The following is a 25,788-nucleotide window of genomic DNA, read 5'->3' on the forward strand; positions in this document are numbered from 1 at the left end:
TTAATCAAAATTTGATTAAGTCGGATTTAAAAAGGCTTGAAAATTATCTAATATTGTATGAACATTTAGCACCGGAATTAAGAGAGTCCTCGAGGGTGAAATTAAGAAGTCCGCGTCGAAAGCTGAAGAGGGGAAATTGATTGTAAAATACACGATACCGCTGACTCCTGAGACTAAGTACTCGGTACTCGAAACGGACTACGATACCTACGCAGTTTTGTGGAGCTGTTCCGGTATTGGTCCATTCCACACGCAAAACGCCTGGGTCATGACAAGAGACAGATTAGCTCCGGGAACAGTCATACAAAAGGTAATCGACATTTACATCACAAATCCTCTTTTATTTAATTCAAAAATCTTGTTTTATCTCATCATTTGCGCTGAACTTCTAATTAGCATTCGAATTGCATGTGCATTGAAACAAGTTTACAGAGACTGATGGCTCAGAGTTCAAACATTGACATAACTGATTAAGTTAACTGCCGTTTAAAAATTGAATGCAATTAAATCAATACGTTTATTTCTTCCGAATAGGCATACGGTGTTCTGGACAAGTACAAGATTTCGAAAACGTTCTTCGTCAAAACGAACCAGGAGGACTGCGCTTTATTAGAGATCCGGGCTAAACCAGCAGCAGCAGCAGCAGCAGCAGCAGCTGAACCCGAAAAAGAGACCGCAGAAGTGCAAGAGAATAGTGAAAATCACGTAAGAACCGCCGCTGCACCCGATGCACCAGAAGTGATCGTCGAGATGCAGAATGCAAAAGATGAAGAAAAGAAGAGCTCTCAATCCGCGAAGAAGAAACCAATTAATACTGTTCCCGAACGAATCATGGAAATAGCGGATGCGATGAAGGAAGAAGCGCCGATGAACGACGCGATGATAAAGGAAGAGAAACCGATCGAGGCTATGAAAGAGAAAGCTGACATCGTCAAACAAAAAGAAAAGACTGTATGAAAAGGGAATTTGAAAAAAAATTAAATTTTATCTCGTCCAACATTTCGCTCAGTTAACATTTATACATTAAGTTCAGTTTTGGGCTTGTAGCGGTTTTATTGTCGAAACCAGTCTCGCCTGAATTTCATGCTTATCGTTCATCGTGCTAGGGCAAGGATTATCGCTTCGATGGCTCGCGGAGGGATAAATGGGTGTTTAAATTATGTACAAATGTAAAAAAAAAAAAGAAACTGAATAAATTGTTACATAAAATGTTGCCATGAAAACTATTTGTGTTTACTATTCCTAATAAATTTATTAACTGCTCTCACATAACACGTGGATACATTTTTATAAATTAAATCGTAGTACCAGAAGCTGTATGGAACAATCTTAATATTCAGTAATAACATGGCAATTATGAAAGCCTAATATTTAAAAATAATATTTAGAAGTATAATTCTCTTTATTATCGTAGTAAAGAAAAAATGCAAGTAATGACACTTAATTATACTTGATATTACTTTTTTGTTTACTGTATTATTCTTCTCCTCATTACTAAGTGTCAGAAGTAAGAATTAGTTAACATATTGTTAACACATCGTATATCGAGAGGTGATAAAATATACCTCCCAGAACAGCAGTAAACCGATAACATAATAGCGGAAACAGATAATAGAAGTACATGCGTAACATATCGTGTCTTTTTAACGTACGAACATATTTGTTCCGTACTTGTATCCTCCGTACGTGCACAATAAAATATGTTAAACGATGTTGCATATCATTAATTTAAAAAACCTTGGCTATACATCTTGTCACTGCAGGCGAACGACAGAACACTTATACTAATTGCAAGTAAAACGTTTAAAAACCCGCTTTCATTAGACGTTTCGCTTGATCGAAATTAGATTTGAAAAGTAAATCGGTTAACAGAGACAAATGGCAATGGTAAATTCGAGGACTGGGTTTCTTGAACCTCGGTCGTACCGTTAGTGACCCACTAACTGACAGAAATCTTCGGAACGCATCCAGCAGTCGGGCTTCGCGTAAGTAAGCGGAAGGTGCAAAGAACTGGAAGTCCAGTCGCTGACGAGCAACGCGCCGTGCGAGAAGCGTCACTGTCGACCCCTGTTCCACGTGAGATCTGTTTCACGAAGTCATCGAGATCCAACGCGTATGTAAGTATGTACGACATGATCGCCGATTCGGTATACGTGCCCCATTCGAATCGGTTCGATTCGTGACTCTCATAATTTCTTGTCTGTCGCGGTCAAAGATCGCCAGTGGCTCCACTTTTTGCATGACAATCAGCTGAGTATATCCGTAAAAATACATTTTACAACGGCATGCGTTATTGTTGCAAATTTTATTATTCATCTAAATATGCATTTTATTTATATTAGAGATTTACCTCACTTCCTACCTTTTTACATGTGTCATGTGTAATTTTTATGCGTATAAAAAATACATAAATATCGACAGTTGAATTACAATAAAAAATATAATTTCGCGTTCGGTGGAAACTGTGTACCAGTATTTTTGCTTTTAGTATAATGATATTCAGTGATGAAAGTTGCATCTGCAATACAAATGCCGGTATCTTTTTAAAAATTCGAAAGCCAAGAGTTAACTGTTCTTTTGAAACGCGGTTTGATTCAAGCATGAATTCGTATTACTTTCTGCGGGAAACATTTCCGATTTCTAACTGCGCACGTTGCATATTGATAACAAACACGACATAAATCCTAAGCGCTACTTATTTACTTTTGCTCTCTATCGATTAGAATGAAAGTCTTTTATTTTAGTAGACATATTTTTGAAGTTTTGCAAAATCTCTTTTGATTGATAGCAAATTGTATTTAATTTAAACAATTCTCTTCGCAGGAGAGAAGATGTTACGGACGTGCATAATTTTACTAATCGCCAGTGCAGCGATGGCACAGGTGCCGTTTCTGGGCTCGTGTCCCGCCATGGAAACAATGCATGACTTCGACGTGCAAAGGGTGCGTACCACAAACGCAAATTGTGATTGCTGTTATTATTATGCTTACTAGAAATTGGAAACTGGATTTCTTGCGCATACCTGTGTTATTGACTTACTTATGCGATAATGCAACCTGCTCTTAGAAAGTTGTCCTCAATAAGACATTGATATACATCCGACGTAACGAGATATTATGTACATACATACACATACGTAAAGCATTCAAGTTCAAACGAGCTCCATTAATCGTCGAATTTTCTTTCAAAAGTCGTTTTATATTCGCTTCTAGCAAAGCCGTCCATTACTTAAATTAACTATCTCGTCTCACTGTTTTCTAGTATCTGGGGAAGTGGTACGAGATGGAGAAGTATTTCGCGTTCTTCGAATTCGGTGGAAAATGCGTGACTGCGACTTACACCAGTGGCAATGATTCCGCGCTTAACATTTTAAACAAACAGATATCTTCCTTGTAAGTGTAACCCATATTTTTTAATATTATTACTTTTGATACGAACGATTTCACAAAACGCGCGTTACGTTTATTTGTTTAGGACCGGAGTTTCTTCAAGCATCGAAGGGATCGGGAAGCCAATTGTTAAATCGGACGATGCGAAATTGATCGTCACGTTTCCTACTTTGCCGCTTCCAATGGAGGCGCCTTATTGGGTGGTTGATACCGATTACACATCCTACGCTGTCGTGTGGAGTTGCTCCAATTTCGGTGTGATCAGGTAAACGTATAAAATATTTAATCGCTGAGTCAATTATTTAATTATTTAATCGCTGATTTAATTAATAAATAAAATTGTTTCTGTCAGGAGATGAAATTATATCTTTAGTTTTATCACAAACGATAATTATTTAAATATTATTTCTATTATAGTATGAGAAATGTTTGGATTCTGGCGAGAGAACCAAAACCCCCGGTTGCCATTTTGGAGAAAGCCTATCAAATATTAGACAAGAATAATATAAGTAGGGCGTACTTTATTCGTACAGATCAAAAGAACTGTCCAGCAGACAATTGAACAAAATTGTATAAAATTTCGGTGTAATATATAAAAAATTAGATCGAGTAAGTAATTGAAGATCATACGTTCAACTGATCAATTATGCTCAAGTTTATTCGTGATCGCTTAGTTATAGATCTGGTATATAAACTCGTATATATTATTCCTATTTATTTAATAATGTTTCGATCAATTAATATAATTGTGATTCACAGTTGAAATCATGCTTATTTAATGTAATTATATCTTAAAGTAGATAACATTTTATTATGTTTATTGTATTTATTTATTTATGCATTGATGGAATGATAAGTATGATAATGTGGTAAATGTATTAAAATGTGTGATAATAAAAAGCTATTTATTGAAATGACTAAATTTTCCATTAAACGATACAGCAATTTATTTAAAAATTATATTAGTCTCAAACACAGGTGACAGAGAAATAAATTGATTAAGTCTACTTGTATATCTAGTTAATGAATAAATAATGATCTTTTTGTTATAAATTTCTTTATTGAGAAGCTGGGGAAGCTTTAGGTGCCCTCCATCAGATGCCGCAATGCACCTGGAAATGGATGCCTGATTAAGAACAGGTAGAAGTTGATAATACCACCGAGGAGATGCTGAGTGTAATCGTTGGGGCCCAATAGGGCGCAAAACATAAACGATAATCAGTCTTTTCGGTAGTAATCGCACCGAGGAAATCGATAAATGGCTATAAACGGCGCAACGACAAGTACGACGCGATAGACAGTAGATAATCGTACAATGCCAGTATCATCGATTTTATACCGGCTTGGACATTACTCCTGATCGATGAAATAAGATACGATAATCGATGGAAAATATTGAAAATATTCGTACACGCATTAATCAACAATAGCAAGAAGATTTTCATTCAGTATTTACTATAAAATATAACAAGCAGAGTAAACAGAAAGCATATGGGGAAATAAAGTCACGTGAATTCACAGTAACTTTCACACGATATCGCGATAGGGAGTGTATGTGGGCAAATAAATTTCCATACCGAAATCGTTTCTCTCTGCCCCGTTAAAAATGCAGACGCGAATGAAATAAATCGAGCGTTCCCTAATGAAAACACCGTGGCACAATACTGTTAAATTAAACAAATAAAAACGCGTAGGGTGCGGTCGCGTGTCCGAGTCCTATCCCTAACGCTCTGCCGCGTGGCGCCCGTGCAAACAGACACCATTCAATTGCGGAATCCGCAGGATGTGATCAGGCTCGCATTGTGTGCAGTGGACAGTCCAAAGATCCCACAATTCGCCACGTGAAAACAGGATCGCGTGAAAAAGGGGCTAGCATATACATATATCTTTCACGCGCAGGCGAACCTTGACTGTAACTATAATTGACATTTTTTTCCCAAAGTAGGGTCTCAGATTCATATAATGGAAAATTTCATTCGAGAACTAATCATAACCGGAACTCGACAAATATCAGTAGATATTTTATTACTTGATAAAATGTGAGACGAAACTTTTGTTAATAAATACGGAGGAACTCTAATGAAGCTATTAATTAATTTAAGGGCTAGAAGGAATTTCGTTTCAAAAGACGTGTTTACTATATTATGTTCCGTGTTAGCAGGTTGTTTGGAAGCGGTAAAGACTATCGTTTTCTCGTTTGTTTAAGAATAGGTGTTTCTGTAATCGGCGCGATCGTCAGCAATAAATTAAAATGCGGTAGAATCTAAATCAAGATCTGGATAGAGGTAAGGAAAGAGGCCGTGTGTCTGGGGGTGAGCTAACAGATCCCCTTTCAAATTTATCCAGCTATCCTTTTCACCTCGACCTGGCCTTACGCGTGGAATAAGGGACGGAACGAGGGACGGAGAGTCGCTGTTAGAGGGCTTGAACAAGGACGACGCGAATTTCTGCGGGAGGAACGAGAAGGGAGCGGACGGAGGATGCGCGCGATCGTCTCTCGGGGCTCCGAAATATCCGCGTGGGCCCTACGGTTTTCGAGGAGCTCCGGTCCCTAATAACAGGGTACACCGAGGCTAAACAAACATACACGCCCCGTGGCATATCTCGTTGAAAGAACACACGGGAAGAAATGTAAAACAAAGGGAGAAAATAAGAGAAAACAATTTAGCCACGCCACTTAAAGGATGCAACGTAAGGTATGATAGGTACTGAAAGATTCAACAGAAAATCGAGCGCGTTAGCTCGTTTCGCTGAAACGTACGGTCGTTCGTTAAATTTTAATCCGACGCGGTGGGCCGTGGACGAAAAACGGTACGGGAACGAGGGGCCAATCAAAACCTCGATTCCGATATTTATTGAAATTGCGGCCGTGTAATTTCAAACGATATTCCCTCGGCGAAATGACGTTGCGCCCGTCGGAAAGGAAGAGAAATAGGTTGATAGCTCGGATCTCGGCCTGGAGTAAAACTTGATAAATCGTTAAACGTTGAACGGTAAAGCGTAATTGCTAATTGCACGTCGTTTGTGCATCGGATAGTGGATATCAGCTTTACCGTGATTTCATAATTTACCATTATTATAATATGGTATTCATATTTCCCTTTCGAAAAATATAAATATTATCATCGATAATTGGTTCGGTGAACTGAAAGGGAATTAACGGTAAGTGACCCTTTTCAACGAGTTCCGTTAATTAACTCTTCCTTACAATCAATGGAAAATTATATGACCATGGAAGATTCAATCTAATTACACGCACATTGTAATCACATTGCAATTATTAAATATACGCGTGAAACAAAATATTAATTAGAAGAGAGAGATGGTTCATACAAGAGGTTTCGTATGATATCGTTTCTAATGTTTGGTTTAAAAGAAACTACGTCTCTGACCTTTTATTTTTTTTCTCTTACTTCGCCTTTCCTTAAAATGAAAGCCAAAATGTAGAATTTGAAAGGATCTTAGACTTGCTACGCAATCAAGGAAAGTACAGAATGAGAGAGAATGAAAACGGTGGTCGGCAAGCATTACATCTCTCGGATTTTACTATCGTTTGTGAATAGACGCTTCTATATTGTATATGTATACATTTATAGGTTTTTCAATATTCTCAAATACTTTGTCCCTTTATTTTAAAACTTAACATTGTTTTAGCAATTTGTTTAAGTATATAGACTATACATCCTTAAGTATTCTAATATATTATTACATCTGATAACTGTAGCATTTTATATGAAAGTCTGTATACGCTACTTGATAAAACAATTATTGTAAAATATCGCGCGATTCATTAATCTGTTTAGATAGATGGGGAGTGTGAAAGTTAAATGCTTGAAGGGGTGATCCATTTGTCTCTAGCACGTGCAAAAGGGCAGTAAAGAAACGCGCAAAATGTGAGAGCATGAAGGTTTGAATAAAAAGGCCCGAAGAGGAAGGACGAGGGCGAGAATAAGGATAAAGAGAAGAAGGAGAGGAATGGATGAGAGGAGAAGGAGAAAACGCAAAGGTAGATGAGACAAGAGCCATTCTGGTTTGTGGGCACAGCCGCTGCCTGCAGCCCACAATTATGATAATAGCCCCTGGTCCTGAGCCTTGTTAGTCCAACGTACAGTCAGCTCCTTCTATCTGTATCTTCTTATTTCCTGACTCATCCCCCCGTCGTCCGTAGTCTACTACAATTTCTACTTTCATCCCTTTGCAACCTAAAGTCGCAAGCCTAGGCGAAGTCAAGTTGATCGAGTTTCATGAAAAGAATTTCGACCATCTGTTTTTCGTATTTTAGGTAATAATAATCATTAAATATTTAAATATAGCGAAAATCGATACTTAAGAGAACGTTTCACAAAAAAAAACCTTATATTTTAAATGATTAGTTCCCTAGTTAGGTTGATAATTTTCAAAGTGCAATAGCATAAAATTAATTAAAGAACCGATCGGACCGTAAGGTGTACAAAGCACAATTAAAGCAAATAATTTCCTACCGTTTCCTTAATTAAGATGAAAGCGTGAAACGCATACATACTCCTTCGCTATTTAAAGTCGGACTGTGGTTTTTCACGTTTAAACCGACCAAAGTCGGCTAGGAAAGAAAGAATATAGACGGTCAAAGTGTCGGCATCGGGAGCGAGTGCGAGGATCATAGCGCACCACGTGCATGCATGTACCCGCGTACTTGCATACAGCCGGGTCTGTAAACGTTGTAAAAGGCGGTGGCAAACGGAGCACGCTTTAATCCACTTTTCAGCGCACCGTCGGGTCTTTTGACTGCGCGGAAAGCGTTAATTGGAGACTGCGCCACGATCGGGCAAAGAAAGCCTTTCAAAGCGGAACCCCCTATATCCCAACTCGCCGCCCTCCACAATCACCCGACTCCTGTGACTGCGACTTCGTGTGATAGTGCAGCTTTTTTTCAGGATAAGCAGAAAACTTCCTTCCACATCGCACGTGAACACAGCGTGGCATTACAGACGACGTGCTAAAGGTGACTTCGCCAAGAGATGTTCTATTGAAAACTCGCAGAATCGTGTACGTTTGTACGCTCGCTCATTATTGTTAGTCGCGATTATACGTTATTTCATTGAAATATATGCACCGTAGATCAGTAAAATATTCCTAGACTGGATCAGAATATTCAAATGCATGAACGTAAAAATCCAAAGAATTTATTTGTATTGATAACAGGAATTCTGCGTTCATTTAGCAGTATATTTTATTCTGGAGACCATTTACACACTACGAGTGCGAGGATCATAGCGCACCACGTGCATGCATGTACCCGCGTACTTGCATACAGCCGGGTCTGTAAACGTTGTAAAAGGCGGTGGCAAACGGAGCACGCTTTAATCCACTTTTCAGCGCACCGTCGGGTCTTTTGACTGCGCGGAAAGCGTTAATTGGAGACTGCGCCACGATCGGGCAAAGAAAGCCTTTCAAAGCGGAACCCCCTATATCCCAACTCGCCGCCCTCCACAATCACCCGACTCCTGTGACTGCGACTTCGTGTGATAGTGCAGCTTTTTTTCAGGATAAGCAGAAAACTTCCTTCCACATCGCACGTGAACACAGCGTGGCATTACAGACGACGTGCTAAAGGTGACTTCGCCAAGAGATGTTCTATTGAAAACTCGCAGAATCGTGTACGTTTGTACGCTCGCTCATTATTGTTAGTCGCGATTATACGTTATTTCATTGAAATATATGCACCGTAGATCAGTAAAATATTCCTAGACTGGATCAGAATATTCAAATGCATGAACGTAAAAATCCAAAGAATTTATTTGTATTGATAACAGGAATTCTGCGTTCATTTAGCAGTATATTTTATTCTGGAGACCATTTACACACTTGCTCAGTTTAAAAATTCAATAAAAAGATCATTCTTGATTATCGATATATTTTACTATTGTTAAATATCCCCTAAATCTGAAGTAGAAAGATATTTTGGGTCTCACAGTAGCTACCGTTGGGATAATTCTGGATAAAACAAGAACCTGGTTGACACGTAGTATATGGCTGTTTGTTCAGATTGGAGCCGACAAAGGTGACTGTTCTCTCTTCTTAACTCTGCCTTGATTTAAGCGAAGCTCCCCGTATTTGCTCTAGATTAAATGGAGCTTCGTGGCGCACCGCAGCCCTCCCGCGATATCTACCACCGCAATACGGTGTATCACAGTGCTTTATATTGTACATTGTATTCACGACGGGAGCAGCTATGAAGATAATCGTTGTAAAAATTCTTATGATCCTCCCTTGCGGACATACGCTCGTGACTTTTGAATCGCATATAAATTCCGATGATTTAAATATATCTTTATATCAAATCCAGACTTGCTATAATGCGCTATCGCGTGACATTGTTTACATTGCAATGATATTTTATTATATGTTCTCGTCTTATCTTGAACTTGGTTTATTGTATTTAGGAGAAGAAACAATTGCGCTAGTCGTAGGAGCGAAATGTTCTATTATTTGTAATTTTATTCCATTTATGTACACTTAAAAATTTATTTTATCTGTACAGGCGATAACTTACGAACAGTTACAAGATATGAATCGATAACTGGTCGTACTATCGAAGTTGTACACATGGGGCCCCTCGAGAAATAGTGATAAAACATAAGATAACGACGAATTTAATTTGATAACCGTTGAGATTATGTTAATGGTAACATGATGAGTACCTATGGTAAAGGGCAAAAAGTAAAAGAGTAGGGAAAACTGAACAAGTTCGCATTCTTCACAATAATAATAATAATAAATAGCTATAGTTATATACACGGAAATATATCATAGAGTTATATATAAATAATCAAGAAATGCTTCTTGCGTACATAGAAATTTCCTGGGAAACATTAGAATTCTTGTATTCAAAAAATAAATAATAACTAGTATATTTGACAAACATTTCAATCAACGACGAATCTTCTATTCTTGTGTTGCTTCTTACTTTTTCGTCTCATTTGCTCGATCTTCGTTTCGCTTTTACAGCAGAATTTTTTGTCCGACCTCGTCATTCGGCCTGTAATAATGACGTTCAGTAATCAGGCGTATCCCGACAGGCAAGGAGGAAAAAGAACGAAAGAGGATCCTGATTCGTAAACGGCTACGTGGGCGTTCTCGCTATCCATTGTTGATCTCGGATTATGTAAATAACGAACGCAGAAATTACGGACGAGTCTACCTCGATTAAATTCCGGGAGGCTTGATACCGCAATTTAAGTTTCGCGAAACCGATCATTCAGTTATCAAACATTGCAAGTTGTAATATTATACAAACGAATTTCAGTTTGGTTTCATTAATATCTTCTATAAAATAATTGTAAGAAATTGTATAGTAAATCTGATATTCCATCATTTGTAGTACATATTTGATGTAAAATGTACACAGATTTGACACGCAATTATTTACATTTATAGATTGTGCGACGAGTGTATGAAATAAGGTGAACAAAATTCTTATCTTTCTTCTGAAAAGCGACAATGTATTCTTAAACGTCAAACATGACAAGTTACAATGTATTTTAAAATCAAGAAGTAAATTATTATTTAAGCGCGCTACTTCTGAATTACGAGTTTCGCTTCTACTTTCTCAAAAAACTAACAAGATATCCTCTATAAGCTCTATCAATCATAAATATGTAACATTCCACAAAATCTACCATAATTATTCAGTATTATAAATATTGGTTATTCGTTTGGTATTGATCCTATCGTGCTCCATTTAATCTAACACAATTGAGTTATTCGCTGTTACCTTGCTAAACGAATCATTACATTCTTGAAATTGCCAATTATTCAAAATTCAAATGCAACTGCAGGGGAGTGGGAAATGCAACAAGTAATGGGCGCATAAAACAAAATCGCGCGCTTTACAAGCTCCGCGCGTCGGTTTCCTTCATTCTTTAACTAAACTGATGTAAAAGTCCATCGTGAATCGAACAATAACGTAGATGACAAGTTTCAACGGTTTCAGAAAAAACCCTGGCGATCGTTCATCGTCATTGTGTTCGAATCGCGGTTTTAATTCGGGCGTCGGTCGTGCCAGCGCAGAGCGTCGAAAGGCTGAGGGCATCCTTTTCGCGGGGCATAAAGCTAGAACGAGAAACCTTTCTCGTGGGTGGACCTCGGCCGAGCTCGGCCGGAATCGGCCAGTCTCGGTTTGAGTTCGTGGAGCTTGCGTCGACCTCGGTCGACCCATGGCGGTCGGAGCACACAACTGGTTGTGGCTTTCACGAGGCAAGAACGTCGGCCGCGCTCCTCCGCTGCACGAGTGCATTCTCGCTCCGTTCTACGAATTTCGATTCCCGCAACCGTTTTCTCTCTTGCTTAGAACGAGGAGACCCTGTCGATGCGCCTACATTCGATCGAGTGTCGTGACGCGATTCAAGGAAAGGGAGTTCTCCGTTCGAACTGTCAAAAATCTAATTAAGTCGGGAGAAGTGCGGTATTATCGGGATTCGTGGCCGGGTATCTCGAACCGGTCGTGAAGAACGCGACTGAACAAGGAACTGTCACGTGCACCAGCATCCGTGAAATCGGCATCGATTTATGAGCACCTCGTCGTGGACCATGAGCCGGGTTAGAAGACTTTAACACTGTTTACAGCACAACGTAACACGCGTCTGCGGCTACCAGGCTTCGTACCAGCGGTTAAGCACGTGGTGGACACGATGCTCCTAAAATTGGCAGTGTTGCTGTTCGTGCTCGTACGGCCAGGTGCAAGCTACTTCAACCTTTTTCTCAGCCAGGCAGAAGTGCGGAAACTAATGGGTAAGTAAATTTAATGGAATTCGTTCACGCTTGCCTTCACAATTCTGTAAGGGTAGTGGATTTATCCTTGAATATGTTCGAACCCTTTTGTACCTGCGCACATACCAGCTGATATGCATTTGAACGCCTAAACAATGATTCGTCTCTGATCTGCAAAGATCTTACTATTCTACGAATGTACTGTCTTATAAGAATCAATTCAGTAATTCTTTATTTATCACATGAATGATATTCTGGCTCTGCCGATATCACCACAGGTACATCTTATAAGAATTGTAAACTTGTGTAATTAGCAAACACTACCGGTAGGAATGCCTCGTAATTCCATTTATAACAACCGCAATTAAACAATTATGTCATTAATGTACGAAGGCAATAAGTATTATCTTTTATGTGTAGAGCATAGTCACGGAACATCCGTGAGTTCTGTGAAAATCGCGTCATTAAAAGATCTAGTTACGCATTTATATTAATTTTACATGATTGATGGAAGTATGATTATACATGAGGATTAATTACGTTAAGAATTTATATTTCAATTTAATTATGATGTTTTTCACGGAAGAATCTCGTGCGCCGCGCGCGTATTGAAAGTATAACAAATCCATTAAAGTATACACCGATCAGATGGCCATTAAAGTAGCCGTGATTAGCGCGTTGCATTATAATTGAGCAGTGGACAGTGAAGAATAGCTGGCGTCAAAGGCATCGCATTATGTACGTGCCGAGATTTCACTCGACTAATGAATAATTATCATCACGTTGCACCATTCATACGGTCGAACCTAAGATTAAAACGCGTACTTTCTTGTACGAAATCTTATGTGCAGTTATACAAGCAATCGCCGATGCGCTTAATAGTGCGTCGAAATGTTATAGGTCAACTAGAGCTAATTTATAACACGGTAAAAGTGCCACAAATCTTTGTATACCACGGTTAATGATAATTTATCTGTGCTGCCTCGATGCACGAGGTCTGCGGGATATAAAAATGTTATGCGTAAAATTAACTCAAGGTATCCGAGTGGATCCCTGCTAGTCCTTTCTTCTGGACAAACGGTTTTCTTAGAAAAGACATTAAAAAAGGGAATATATCTTTCAGAGTAACCTTTGCACAGCAGAATCGTTGGGAAGATGTAGTAGAATAAATTTTTATTTCATTTTTGTATATTAAGCATTTAATAAAAATATCGATGATGGATTGAATTGAGAGTCGTCGATATTCACATATTCAAATTAGAATACTGTCTATATACATATACATGCTGACACTTGAAACACGAGAGGAGTCTACCAATTTGTGAAGTACATACTCGTACACCGCAATTGTCTAAGCTAAGCAATCAAAACACGATCGGGCAATCAGACGAATATACTCAGAACGTGAGGGTTTGGTTCAACGACCCATTAAAATCTCATGGGCGACGTGGTTAATTTCAGAGGCGAACCCCGACAAATCCGTGTAACGATACTCGATCACTTGTTCCATTCTCACGCTCCCGATTTTCTTTTTTTCCTCTCGGTGCACCCCGGCGCGGCGTCACGCGTGTTCCCGTCCAGATTTCATTTGTAATCGTCTGTTAGACAAAGATCATCGCTCGCCTGTTCACCGGCGCGGCGGGGTGGGATCGTTGTACCGGAAACGGGTAAAAGCCACTCGACGCGCCACCAAGGAACTTTCCAATATTTCCCCGATAATTTCCACGGCTGTGAATAATTCGCTCACGGTTCGTTGATCCGCGAAAAGCGCCGAGCCGCACGCAGCCACACCGTTGCGAAAAGGGGTGCGTTCCCATGCGACACCTGAGGCAACGCGAATCACCCGATTCGCATGATTCACCGATTTCCCCGTTTCCCGGGAGAAAAAAACGCGCTCGCGCGTGGTATTGCGCGTTTTCAACCCGCGCGTTTTGCGCTTCGTTTCCACGGTCGACGACGACACGCGCATCACTGTCGTTCTGTACGCACGCATACTACGCGCGGGCATGCATCTGTTCAATCCAGCTTCTTTACACGAACATGTTCAGCGCCCACAGCTTCGTGTGAAATCGAATTGTGTTTTAACGCCGAGGCTGTTCGCACGAATGAAAAGGAATCGGATCGCGCGTTAAGCTATTTAGGAACGGCGTTATTAATCGCGTCTATAAATTCGGTGCATATTAGCAACGCGCCGTTTCTCCGAATGAATAGGAATTGAATTGGTTGGCTGGTAGACGCGGTGTACAAGCCTCACGCCAGCACCGTTTATAGTCTTTCATTAGTTAAACTCGGGTTTAATGGCGAATTGTTCGAAGCTGGAGAAAAATTATTGTGTTTACGCGCTGGCATACATTAGGTTCTGACAGGAAAAAAACGTACTAATCCAGCATTACCTTGTTAAAAGGAATATTAATTGAACAGCCAAATGTAGATACGTACAGACTTAAAGTGACATAGCCAATGCTAATAAGTGGTTAATCCTGTTTAATATAAAAAACCGAACTTGTTTACGTATCATCGATGTTGGAAAGTATATAATGAGAGTCTCGTTCTTCCAGTAATCGTCTTTATTATCTGCTAATAATTAAACATGTCGTGGAAAAATATCTAATCCCGTGTCATAATTTATAACTAAAAACCTTGTATGTTATCTGCTTTCTATTTATATTAAAACCGGAAAATAATTATGACTCGTTACAATGACTGTAAAGCTGCCAGATTTAAAATCTCGCATTAGTTCCTCTCTATCTCAGTATTTTTATCTATACGAATGTTTTGTCGCCGTTTCACGGTGACTCCAGACGCAGGTTGGAACAAAACCAAAAAGGAAAGAAATATTAAAAAGGTGAAACGAGATTCGTCGAGTGTCACGATACACGGATTGTATAATGGGCGAACGCAATAAAATATTATAACGAGGTTCTTGTTATACGAATACAGCATGGGGTGGCAAGGCCCCGACAGGACCGGACCTAGTTTGTTTGGACACCGAATAATCGACAGTAGGTTCTCTTCGTCTTGTTTCCGTACGGGTCGTCCGGTTCTATCAGCTTTTTTTCGTCGCTTTCTCGCTTCAAGCCCGGCCACGGTTGCCAGCGTGACTGGAGAGAGCAGCGAGGCCCCTTCAGATACAGGCCCTTGATACCGATTTCGGTGGGCCCCGCTCGGGTCGCTCTCCATATGGACCCACGGCTTTTTCGTGCTGCACCCGCTGCTTCCTGGAACGAGGAGGTTTCCAATTTCGGTATTTACTATAGAGTTTCCAGCGCTCGTACACCCTCGCGCGCATACGACCGTCGCGAGAAATTGATCTCGATCGGTGCCGGTCCGCGCGCTTCGCTGGCTCCTCGTTCATAATGGAGAAGGAGTGCCGATGAAGATATTGACCGGTGATTAATTATGGTTATCGGCTCGTACGTTCTCAAAGCAGTTTTCGTTCATTAAGTCTTGCGGCGTTAAAAAGAACGGGTTGCGTACGCGTGAGAGTCTGAAGCTGAATTTATATCACGAGCATCAACGGTGCGTGTTTGTAAGAACCACTTACGCGATATGTGTTGACTCTTAACGCCCCTGAAAAAATGTGCGCGTGAGTATGGGCAAAAGATCCCTTTCTCGAGATTGTGCATTTTTTATATTATATTAGCGTTATGGAAACATCGCAATGGTAGATCAAATTGCTGTGAAATTATCTTACGTGTTTTATTACAGAATATATAATTACTGTAATTTGTTGGTAATTATAACTACTTTATTTTCGAATTTAATCTCGTATTGCATAATAATATTTTTTTGGCTTCGGATTTCTTTTTCGTTGTTTTTCGGAGAAGCCACACGAATCTGAATTTTTGGAGCTATCTTGGACTATTATGGTAGTACGAGTTAGCTACCACTTTGGTATCGTGTAGCATCCGCTTCGGATAAGATAACTTGGAATTCCACCGGTGGTACGTTTTACATTCCTATACCTTTAATTTCTCGCTCTTCTAAGGGACGAGTTTATTACTGTCGTCTATCGTTTTGCATGTGGATTATTGCAATGGACGCGTAAAAATGATGAACGAGCCGCGAGTCACGGGTGATACATTCTGTTAATTAAACAAAAATTAGCCTTATCTTTTAATTGGCTGTTAACGAGGCCTGTTTATGTCCGGCAGTAACTTTCCTCGATTGTAATTTTCAATTACGACCGCTGAATAACAGTTGCTCGCAGTATTGTTCGCGTTAAGCGTTAAAACGACGAGATTACGGCAGTATCTCGAGTGCTCCGTAATTAATTTATTACCCTTGTAATTAATTGCGACCGCGCAACAGCTGCGAATCGTACTTGCAATCCGCTTGAGACATTACCCCGTGCATGTTGAAATATTTATGCCAGGACATTTTATCCTCTTCGAGACGTCGTTCAGTTTCGCAGTAAATTTCAACCGCCGTAAAAAGAGCGCGCGCGCGCAGCTGTAAAAATACACTACGTCGAAGGCGATAATAACTTTTATTAATAACGGCATTAAGGATTATACGTCGCGGTGCGGCTCGGTTAACTTTCTACCCGATGGAATTTGCATAAGAAGAGAAAACTCCTCGTTGAATTAATGCCGTGCTCAATCAGGGAAACGTCAAACCGCAATGATCTGCGCGAGCATCATCCGTCAGGAGTCCGTGTCAAAACACGATACCGGTACGCGGTCCGACAATCCTGCGCCGGAGGCGGTGTTTCGCTCGTGTGAGTCCGGCTCGAGTCCGACCTTAGCTAGTTAGGGCCTGACAGGCCCATCTTGATGTTAACCGAGGAGTGGGGCGGCCTCAAAGGTCCCGCCTGGGCTCCGTGAAAACGTTTATGCGCGCACAGTGGCGTAGCGAACGGCGGCTCAGTAAAATGATGAAACGTCATGCCCACCTTCTTGTTAACCACAAGATATATGCACTCTTCGTGAAGCATTTAACGTATACGAGAATTCCATGATAATCGTAAAGAGAACGGATGTAAAATCGTGATGCAGTGCAAGAAAGTCTGACTCCGTAATGTTGCTTCACTACGTGTATCGAAAATTTAATTATAGTAATGCAAGTGCGTTTAATTCAGCAAGTTATGGCAAATACAAGATATATTTCTCTTGGTTGAAAATTTTCCCTCTCGAAAATTTAAATATAAATCTTTTTCATTTAATTCGAAACTGACAAATTGTTTGTGTACATTAATACGGGTCGGAGGGAAAAAATGACGGAGGAGAAACGGATGGGCGAGGGAAAAAAAATGGTTAGATCGTATCTACCGATGCGCAAGTGACAGAGAAAGATGCGTTACGAGTTAAAGGCTGCGAGGGAAACGGTCCTCGCGTACGATTTCAAAGATGGACCATGCCGGGCGGATGCTGCACCGTTGTCCGCATCAATCTTCGACTCCTCGTTAAGATCCGCGCCTTAAGCCTTCGGTTGTGTGCGCCAGCTCGTTTCGTTCAACCTACGTGCCAGGGACACCGCGTCCCGGCGTGTGTTGGTCGGACATTTACATGAAGAGCCGTCGAGGGAGATGCTGGAGCTGGAACCCCCGTGGATTTTCTCCGTTCGAGAGCGAGCGAGCGAGAGGGACATGCGACGCGTCTTCTCGCCGTCTTTTTCTGCTCGGCGAAAGAAGAAAATCCTGCTTACTTATGTACGAGGCCGTGACGAGTTCCGAGTTCTGACGCACAACATGTGTTACTTTTCTCAACAACCAGACTGAAGTACATTCTCGTGTAGCAATACGATTTGATTAAACGATAAACTAGTCTTTCAAATAATACAATTTTATAGCAGATATGTGCATCATATTTTCTAGTCTATCGATTGGCATCAATTGCAGTGAAAGATAGTCTTAATTTTCATTTTACGACATGCTGCTGTACTTTAGGGACACGCTCATTTTCAGCGGGACAACCGACATTAATCTAAAGAGAGATTGGTAATAAAATGAGGAAAGCCTCGTTCGTTAAATGGGGACAATAACGTGTTTCCCTTTCGCTTGGAGCTGACATCGCTAGGTTTCTCGAATCTCTAGAGGCTTCAGAGATGGATATAGCCAGAGGGTGAAAATGACCGTACTCTAGTTTCCCTCTGTCAAGAATTATTATGAAAAAAGGAACGAGCCCCAAGTGGACATGATATCCTGCACTCTATAAGATCAAAGGCGTATACAGTCCGCGTCATTGCAATAAATATTACCTCGGGACGTTTATGGATTCATTATTCAATTGCTGATAAAGACTTTTCGTTTTCGATAATAATACCTCTTTCCGTACTCCTATTTATCTATTTACCTCGTCGATTCATTACCCCTTTGCATCCTTTCTCACCTGTTAACGAGCATGTTCATCAATATTTCAACGTTATCCATACAAAGAATCTTTTGGTTCGCGTTCGTGAGTCTGTTTTGGCTTCCACTATACCGAGTTCCTGAGTGACAGGATCTTAACGAGCATCTGCTTCACGAAGATGAGTCTGCCGTTCCTCGCAGGATACTCGGTGAAAAACATAGCGCGCTGGTTATACGCTTACAAAGTACTCGCGACGAGACAAGATGCACTGCGCGCGTTCCCCTGATTCAATAAAAGATCGTGATTCAGGCAGTCCGAGAGAATACAAACCTTTTCATCCACGAGGCCGAGCCGTTGCCCGTTTAGTTCTACGAACTATGCACGCGCTCTCCTGTTGGGAGAAAACTTTTTTCTGACGTTATAGACTAGAGACTAGATGGTACGTACGCGTTCGGGGTCCTTATACAGGGTGACTCGGCAGCCTAGAATCGCTCTTCGAACTCTTTCCAAGAGGGCTACAAACAGTCCCTGACAAATGGGTCCTTAAGTGGTACCCATCCTTAACCTTTCACGTTGCTACCTAGAACGAACTACCGTGGAGAAAGAGAACTCGAAAACAACCGCCGTTCTGGAAGCTGCGAATAATATAATTTAACCTGTTTCGTGACTGCATTCAACATTTCTACAAATTTCCGTGCCAATTGGTATAGTCCGGGTTTCTTGACAAAGACCGCGGTCTTGTTCTACTTTTCAGAAGATTGCGAGCTCGCGTAATTGCCCTAATATGAACGGGCACGCAAACATTCTTTTCTATACCTCCGAACTAGTCTTCTCTTTACCACATCCTTAACATTATCTATTATTTTTAAACATTGAATTGAGTCCTCGCTTTTTGGAGACCACATAAATAAACGAGGGAGAGGAAGAAGCCATAAATGCGTGAGCAGGTATGGCAAGAATATGCTTTTGCGTTTCGAGTGTCCTGTCTTGTTGTATGTCATTCTTCTGACAGCGGACGGTATTTCGAATGCGTGTCTCTGAAATTATCGTGGCATCGATGCCGCCGCACGGGGAAAAGGGGGAGCACGTGGTGGGGCCCACTTAAAAATTCGAACGCTCCCTCCGGGCAGCGCGTCGTAGATGCCATCTCAGCCAGGATCTTCGGGATCCCCGCAGCAGGGGATGCTCCGTCTTTTTACGTTCGATGTCCTTGTAGGCGTCCCTTCTTTCTCGTCCCTGTTTCGCGCGCGACTCATCTATCCCCCGGGCAGGCTTCCAGTGATAAATCTGCCAGTGGGACGCCAGTGACGGAAGATTGATCTTTCCAGCAAACGTCGGAAGGAGACGGAGGGCCGGTTTGTCGTGGGACACGTGTAGATTACCCGTAGGTCAGTTCTTTCCCTGGAATTCGGGACGCATTCATACGTCACTCACCACGGAGTCGTATGGAATGGGCAGTAAAATGGTTTCTGTTATTTGTTTCCTTCTTGTTTTTAGTAACCGATCGACTTTCACCGCGATACGCTTGTTCGCATTAAAAATGGTTTATGACGAAAAGTTCGATGCATTCGGTAGATCGTTAACTTGTTTTAGCATGTGCGAAAGTTTCTCGTTACTCTGTGTATTTCTGCACGCCTGATGATAGTGCTTCATGTATATTTACATTGGGCGTGAAGATATTTATGCATACTCCTTCCTTACGCCGTTCCGACTATGCGTCTCATTCCAACGACAGATATTAAAATTTTTCATGAAAGTATTGTAGGAATTTGTATTTGATGAAATATATTTCACACATCTCACTGACATTTGAAATTCATTTAATTTATTTTTAATCGTGCTAGTGTAATAAAGATTAGCTACTATTTGTATAAAATTACAAGTTTCCACGCGTTGCCCTATATATCTGAAATAGGATTTATGTTCTCCACTGTGCTAAGAATTAGCTACCGTAACGCATAAATTATTTTCACAACGTGTACGTTAATGAGCTTTACAAACAAGTTTGCGGAATTAATTAGACCTACAAATTTTTTAAACGTTACAGTACATATTTCATGACGGAGCTCTTAATTAGCGTGTAAAATGCAGTAGAAAAAGTCCGATGAATTTTCCCTAAACCGAACAAACATGAAAAAACGCGCATGTTATTAAAATAATTTAGAGCTATAGAAACGATTAGCTACGGTAATATAAAAAGACCTAAAAGGGTTTTATAAAAGGTTTTATTTGGCTTTGGCATTAGTCTTGCTCGGTTAACCATATTGGATTCTCGAGGAAGGGGCGAAGACGGTTGAAAAGAATTTTTCTCTTACATAATTCGGAAATAAAAGGAGTAAATTGCGCGACGTGGCGGAGCTGACAGGTTGAAGGATTAAATGCGCGAGCGAATGAGATCGACCGCGTGGGGATTCGAAGGGATCAGGATACGAGGCTAGCCGCTTCTTTGGAGCAACCGACTTCCTGGCGGATCCTTCTTAACGAGCAACGTCGATCGAGGAGCACACGGGGGTGAAGCCAACTGAAAAGGGGAACGGAGCGCATACGATCCGACCATCACGATAAATTCAGTCGCCGCGTAATCCTCTTCATGTCCGAGTCCTGATTGCCAGCGCGATGCCATATGTCCACCCAGCGTCGGCGACAACGTCTCAATCAAGCTACCCATCTGTCAGAGTCGCCGTTCGACGGGCTTTTACTAACGCGCGATATAACGACCCGGTCCCAGTCGATGCTCGAAATCGCATTTCCGAGGGTGCCGCGCCAGGAACAATATTATTTTAGCTCCCGATGCCAGAATCACGTCCCGGCTCACGTCGCGACGCGGGTTTGCTTTTGCTTCCCGTTTCGCTACCGCGTCACCCCTTGGTAAATAAACGAGGCCCGGGGTTACCTACAATCGAGAGTCCATCTACTGTTTCCTCGCGCGCAGGACAATGAACCAGATTTTAACCACGAGCGGAGAGAAACATATTTCCTGCGGACGTCCGAAAATAAATCGACGTGCTGCTGTTGTTGTCGGGAGATGATTTGAATTATTATTGTGCATGAAACAGTGGATGTAAAGAGCTTGACTGCCGTTGGACGTTGAGAGAACGACTAGCTAACAATTTTTCAATGTATATGGAGCAAGAAATTAATTCGACGAATTTCAGAGGAAAATACACATTAGAACTGAATGTTCTCTAATAGATTTTTTTTGTAACACAAATTGATCATAAAGGATGTTTAAGAACTACTTAGTCGCAGTAATTTTTTATAAAGGACAGTGAAAAATGGTTTTAGACTTTGCTGACGGAAAAGGGTTTCCTTAAATCCCTCCACAGGCTGAGGCTGTAAAGAGTCTTAGCGAGTTTCGGAAGGGTTGGGAAAAGTATCACCGAAACGATGAAATAACCCAACGGTATGCGCTCTTTCGGTCTCTCTCGCTCTCTCCTTTTTCCTTAGTCGCTTACGACCCTCCGGAGTGAATTATAACTGGTGTCGCGTGAAGTTACGCCTTCCTGGATGTGACCTATGGCCCGTGAGATAGAGGAGGGGATCGAGTCTCGCGGTAATGAAAGAGGATAAACTGTTGGAGGGACAGGGAGTATAGAAACGATACGAGCAGGACTTGGCTAGGACTTATGGGTTATTCAGAAGAGACCCCCGTTGCCAGAGGAAGAACCCGCGAGCTCGCTCGATATATGCTAAGTAAGCACCAACCTCCTGTATTATCGTATCACGCTTGATATGTATGCATTTACAAGTGGTATCGAATCCATTGTTAGCACGTTATTTATGGGCTATGCTTATATTTGAATTTCTCCAGCCGCGATGTTTATAAAAAATTTTATCTGTGAAACAATCATTATTCAAATGCGAGGCTCTCGGTGCATTTAATTAAACAGCTATGCATAGGTGCTAAAGTACTTGGATTTAACAACTCGCGGGAAAGAAATCAAACGTGGATTCTTGAAAATTCAACACCGGGCCTCTCAATAACAAAGTCAAGATGATTCCCGTTGAGCGAGATTTTTACGGTTATTCGCAACAGATTGTAATAAGGGTACACCGTTTATGTGTGTGCGTGCGGCCAATGCGCCGTTGGGTTCACACGTGGGTGAGAAGCGGGTAAAATACAGCCGCGCGTGTACGTGCATCGAGTACTTTCACGTACACGTACACGCACGCCCACGTCGTTTGGCCGCGCTTGGCGAAAGTGAAAAATATCCCATGCTCTGCGGCAGCACGCGCTTGTACACTCTGTGTACATACATGCGTACCGTGTAAATGCGCGCGTACACACACGAACGCGAGCTCGTTTGTACGGGCGTACACGGAGGATACGTTATTAGATCTCCTCCCGAGGCTGCGTGTCGAGGTATCGGCGAGTACCAGCTGCCCGATCTGGTCGTTAACCTCGCCTCGCGGATCATTTTTGGATCAGACTGACGTGGTCGAGTTTTCGTAGGAGCCCTCTTGCCGCGGAATTCCTGATAAGTTCCTTGTTAATCACCGATTACGTTCAAACATGCTCCCTGCCACGCAGTTCAAATAATTCCAACGTCCCTCCGTCCAGCTCTCATTTAAACCAGGTGTGAAGTTGATATTACGCAATTAATTTGAAATTCTGATACCCGGCATAAAATTTTGTTATCGTATTAAAATTTAATGTAGCTCGTGCTTGAGAAACCTTCCATTTCAAAAAGATATTTTTAATTTTATCGTAAGTCTCAACTTTGTGTAACTACTCGATTCCTGTGAAGAATATCTGCTGGTCAATAAACTTTCCAGTTTACAATACGATGAATTATATGTACGGCTGGGAAGCTGGTAGTGCATTCAAGGTGCTCGGTATCCGGAATCTCGCATAGAAGGATCGAACCTACATAGAATTGGAGCGGGTGCATTGTGAGCAGGCGTCACGACGTGTAAATCTAATATTTCCTGTTCCTTCGACCTGCAGCTCGCCTCGTTCTCTCTCTCGTGTCCCTTTCGTTTCTCTATGTCCCTCCGGCAGCCACCCGCCGTCATCTCGTTTAAAAAGGGGCCTCGCCACGGGAGGATCTCGTTATAAGCGTACCGTGGGTTTTGCGCTCGAAAGGTGTTAGGTTTCTGACCCAAAGCCCCTGGGTCCGGGACCCCGGGGGACGACCAAAGGGGACAGAGGACGAGGGGCCGGGGAGGAGCAACATCGCACCGGTGGACTCCGCAGCCTAGTACCCGCAATTCAGCGGGCCCCTTTTTTAGATTCCCTTTATACCCGCGACTCTTGGAGCTTCGCTCGTCAACCGAGCTCTATACCGTATTTTGACAGCGGGGGACACGGTGCCCTGCGAAATTTTACCGGCTGTTTCGCGCCTCGCAAAATTAACGCTATTCCACTCTTTTCTTCTCTATTTCGGAATCTTTTTGTCTCGACGATTTTTTATCCCTTTGTCTCGCACGCGATCCCCGCCGATGTAAAACAAGCAAGAATTTCGACGAATTTTCGTACAATATTAATTTGAAATTTATTTCAATTTTTTCCAAGTGTTTTCGGAAATCGATATACATCCAGTTTGAATCGATGTTTAACCTAGATATTTTCCAAAGCCGCGCACGTAGGCTTCTCTATCACGTTCTGTTCTCAGTGAGCCGTAGTTCACCCCTTTGTAGAGTGCGGGTTAAGCATATCAAAGAGCTCGCAGCCAAAGAACAAAAATAACGTCAGAAGGTCTGGGCAAGGTGCTCTTCCGTCCTGGTTCCGCCTTTTCAGATATCGTTGACCGATATCTGCCAGCAGGTTCACCGAACCTGACTTCGTGCTCGCCCGAGAGTTGCCTCAGTTCCTTATCTTTGATCCAGCACGTTTTCCGGGTGTCAGCAGGCTGCGAAGGGTTTTCCGTAACGTTTTGAGAGTTCTCCTATGCGGTATAGGTTGAGGCGCGGTGCTCGCGTGTACCGTAGCTAGAGATCGCACATGCACCGAGCGGAAAGGTTCGAAGTGCCTTGGAACCCTTCGTGACAATTGTGTCTGGCACTCGTTGTCGAGGGTCGACGCCTTCGCTGAAAGGGCTCTCTCTCTTTCTTTCACGCATCGCGTCTCCTTCATCTTTTCTTTGCCCTGCCGCGCCGCCCTCTTGCTCTCGCGCTTTGGACCGCGGCTGAAGGCGTAGCAGACATCAAAGGATCTTTGGTCTACACGCCACCCCCTTAGTTACGCAGCCGCAAAGCTCGCCGCATAAATGCGTACGAGGGAACGCGCCGCGAGTATCTGTTCACGATAAGGGTTGATGGGAACATGAAAAATTGGTAACGAGGTCACTGCGTTGACGCAATGATTATGTATGCTGTAAATACTTAATACTAAAAAACTGACAGAACCCTTTGAAGTTGCTAGGCTCTTTCGCAATGTTTATTCTAATGTTATTGCAGAAACCTTTTCATTCGTAAAATATTGTATTATATCTGTGACGATGAAAAAAGTTGGCATTTCTGAAAAAATAAAGATGTCTGTAAAGAATCTTTCGTTACTCCCTTGGGCACCTAAACCGAGATCCTGACCCCAGGTGACTCGGTGATTCTCGGCCACGAGTCGGGATCATCAATATGCTTGGAACATCTATAAAAGTGTCCCACTCGGGTACGGGAAGGACGAGGATTCGATTTTTATCGGCGATAACTCAGCGTGGCTCCGCAGGATCCGAGGGGTAATTATTTTCTGTGAAGATCCGGCAACACACGGGGGTATCCGGGCGTCTTTTTACGGCCGGACACTGCGCACGGTCTCCAGGAGGGAAGACGCGCGGCGCAGTGGTCCGAGCTTTGGCTCGGCTTGTTCCAACCAGTGCTGAGGTCGTGGGCATACGATATCTGATGCAGAAAACCGGTAAAGGCCGAAGGCCGATGGTCGAGGGAGGCGAGGAACGGTTAAAACGAACGAAGGAACGAACGGAGAACCAAAAGCAAAGACACGATTGTGGGGGCCACGGCACATTGTCTTCGGGTGACTTAAAAATCCGACTCGTGCCTCGTTAACCGTCCTATCTGATACAACGAGCATAGGAACCCTCCAAGGGGGTACACGACGACGCGACGCGACCTGCTGTTCGCGTCCTTTTCCCTACCGCGCGATCTTCCTACCTCCGTTTCGCTTTTCTTTCGTTTTATTCCTTTTGATCTCCCATCTTTACCGTCTCGCCCACGTAACCTTGCGGCTCCTGAATGCGGATTACTCGGTAGCGTAACATCCAGGTGTTGCTGCGCTGTCCTGGGAGTATTTGTTAACTGTTTCACGTGAATGGTATTTAAAATCTTTTTCAGGTTCCTTAAAGGTGAAAGAAATAACAATAGTCACGACATAATCCTTAATCTAGTAATATTATTATAATTATCTT

General features: G+C 42.1%; 2 protein-coding genes across 2 annotated transcripts in view; both read left to right on the forward strand.

Annotated features, from left to right (window-relative positions):
• LOC108628862 (uncharacterized) overlaps positions 1 to 4,096 on the forward strand; it is a 4,999-nt gene extending 903 nt beyond the window's left edge. The window contains exons 3-9 of the mRNA XM_026816795.1: positions 70 to 310; positions 535 to 954; positions 1,947 to 2,121; positions 2,824 to 2,942; positions 3,262 to 3,392; positions 3,475 to 3,654; positions 3,807 to 4,096. Coding sequence (XP_026672596.1) covers positions 70 to 310; positions 535 to 954; positions 1,947 to 2,121; positions 2,824 to 2,942; positions 3,262 to 3,392; positions 3,475 to 3,654; positions 3,807 to 3,951 — 1,411 coding nt within the window. The 3' untranslated portion in view covers positions 3,952 to 4,096. The remainder of the gene's footprint in view (positions 1 to 69; positions 311 to 534; positions 955 to 1,946; positions 2,122 to 2,823; positions 2,943 to 3,261; positions 3,393 to 3,474; positions 3,655 to 3,806) is intronic.
• A 7,496-nt stretch (positions 4,097 to 11,592) lies between these two features.
• The window catches only part of dnt (tyrosine-protein kinase Dnt), a 22,925-nt gene continuing 8,729 nt past the window's right edge, over positions 11,593 to 25,788 (forward strand). The window contains exon 1 of the mRNA XM_018031071.2: positions 11,593 to 12,158. Within this exon, the coding sequence (XP_017886560.1) occupies positions 12,059 to 12,158 (100 nt within the window). The 5' untranslated portion in view covers positions 11,593 to 12,058. The remainder of the gene's footprint in view (positions 12,159 to 25,788) is intronic.

The sequence above is a fragment of the Ceratina calcarata genome, unplaced genomic scaffold (genome assembly GCF_001652005.2).
Source record: "Ceratina calcarata isolate Rehan_Ccalc_2016 unplaced genomic scaffold, ASM165200v1 scaffold546.2, whole genome shotgun sequence".
NCBI classification, from domain to species: Eukaryota; Metazoa; Arthropoda; class Insecta; order Hymenoptera; family Apidae; genus Ceratina; species Ceratina calcarata.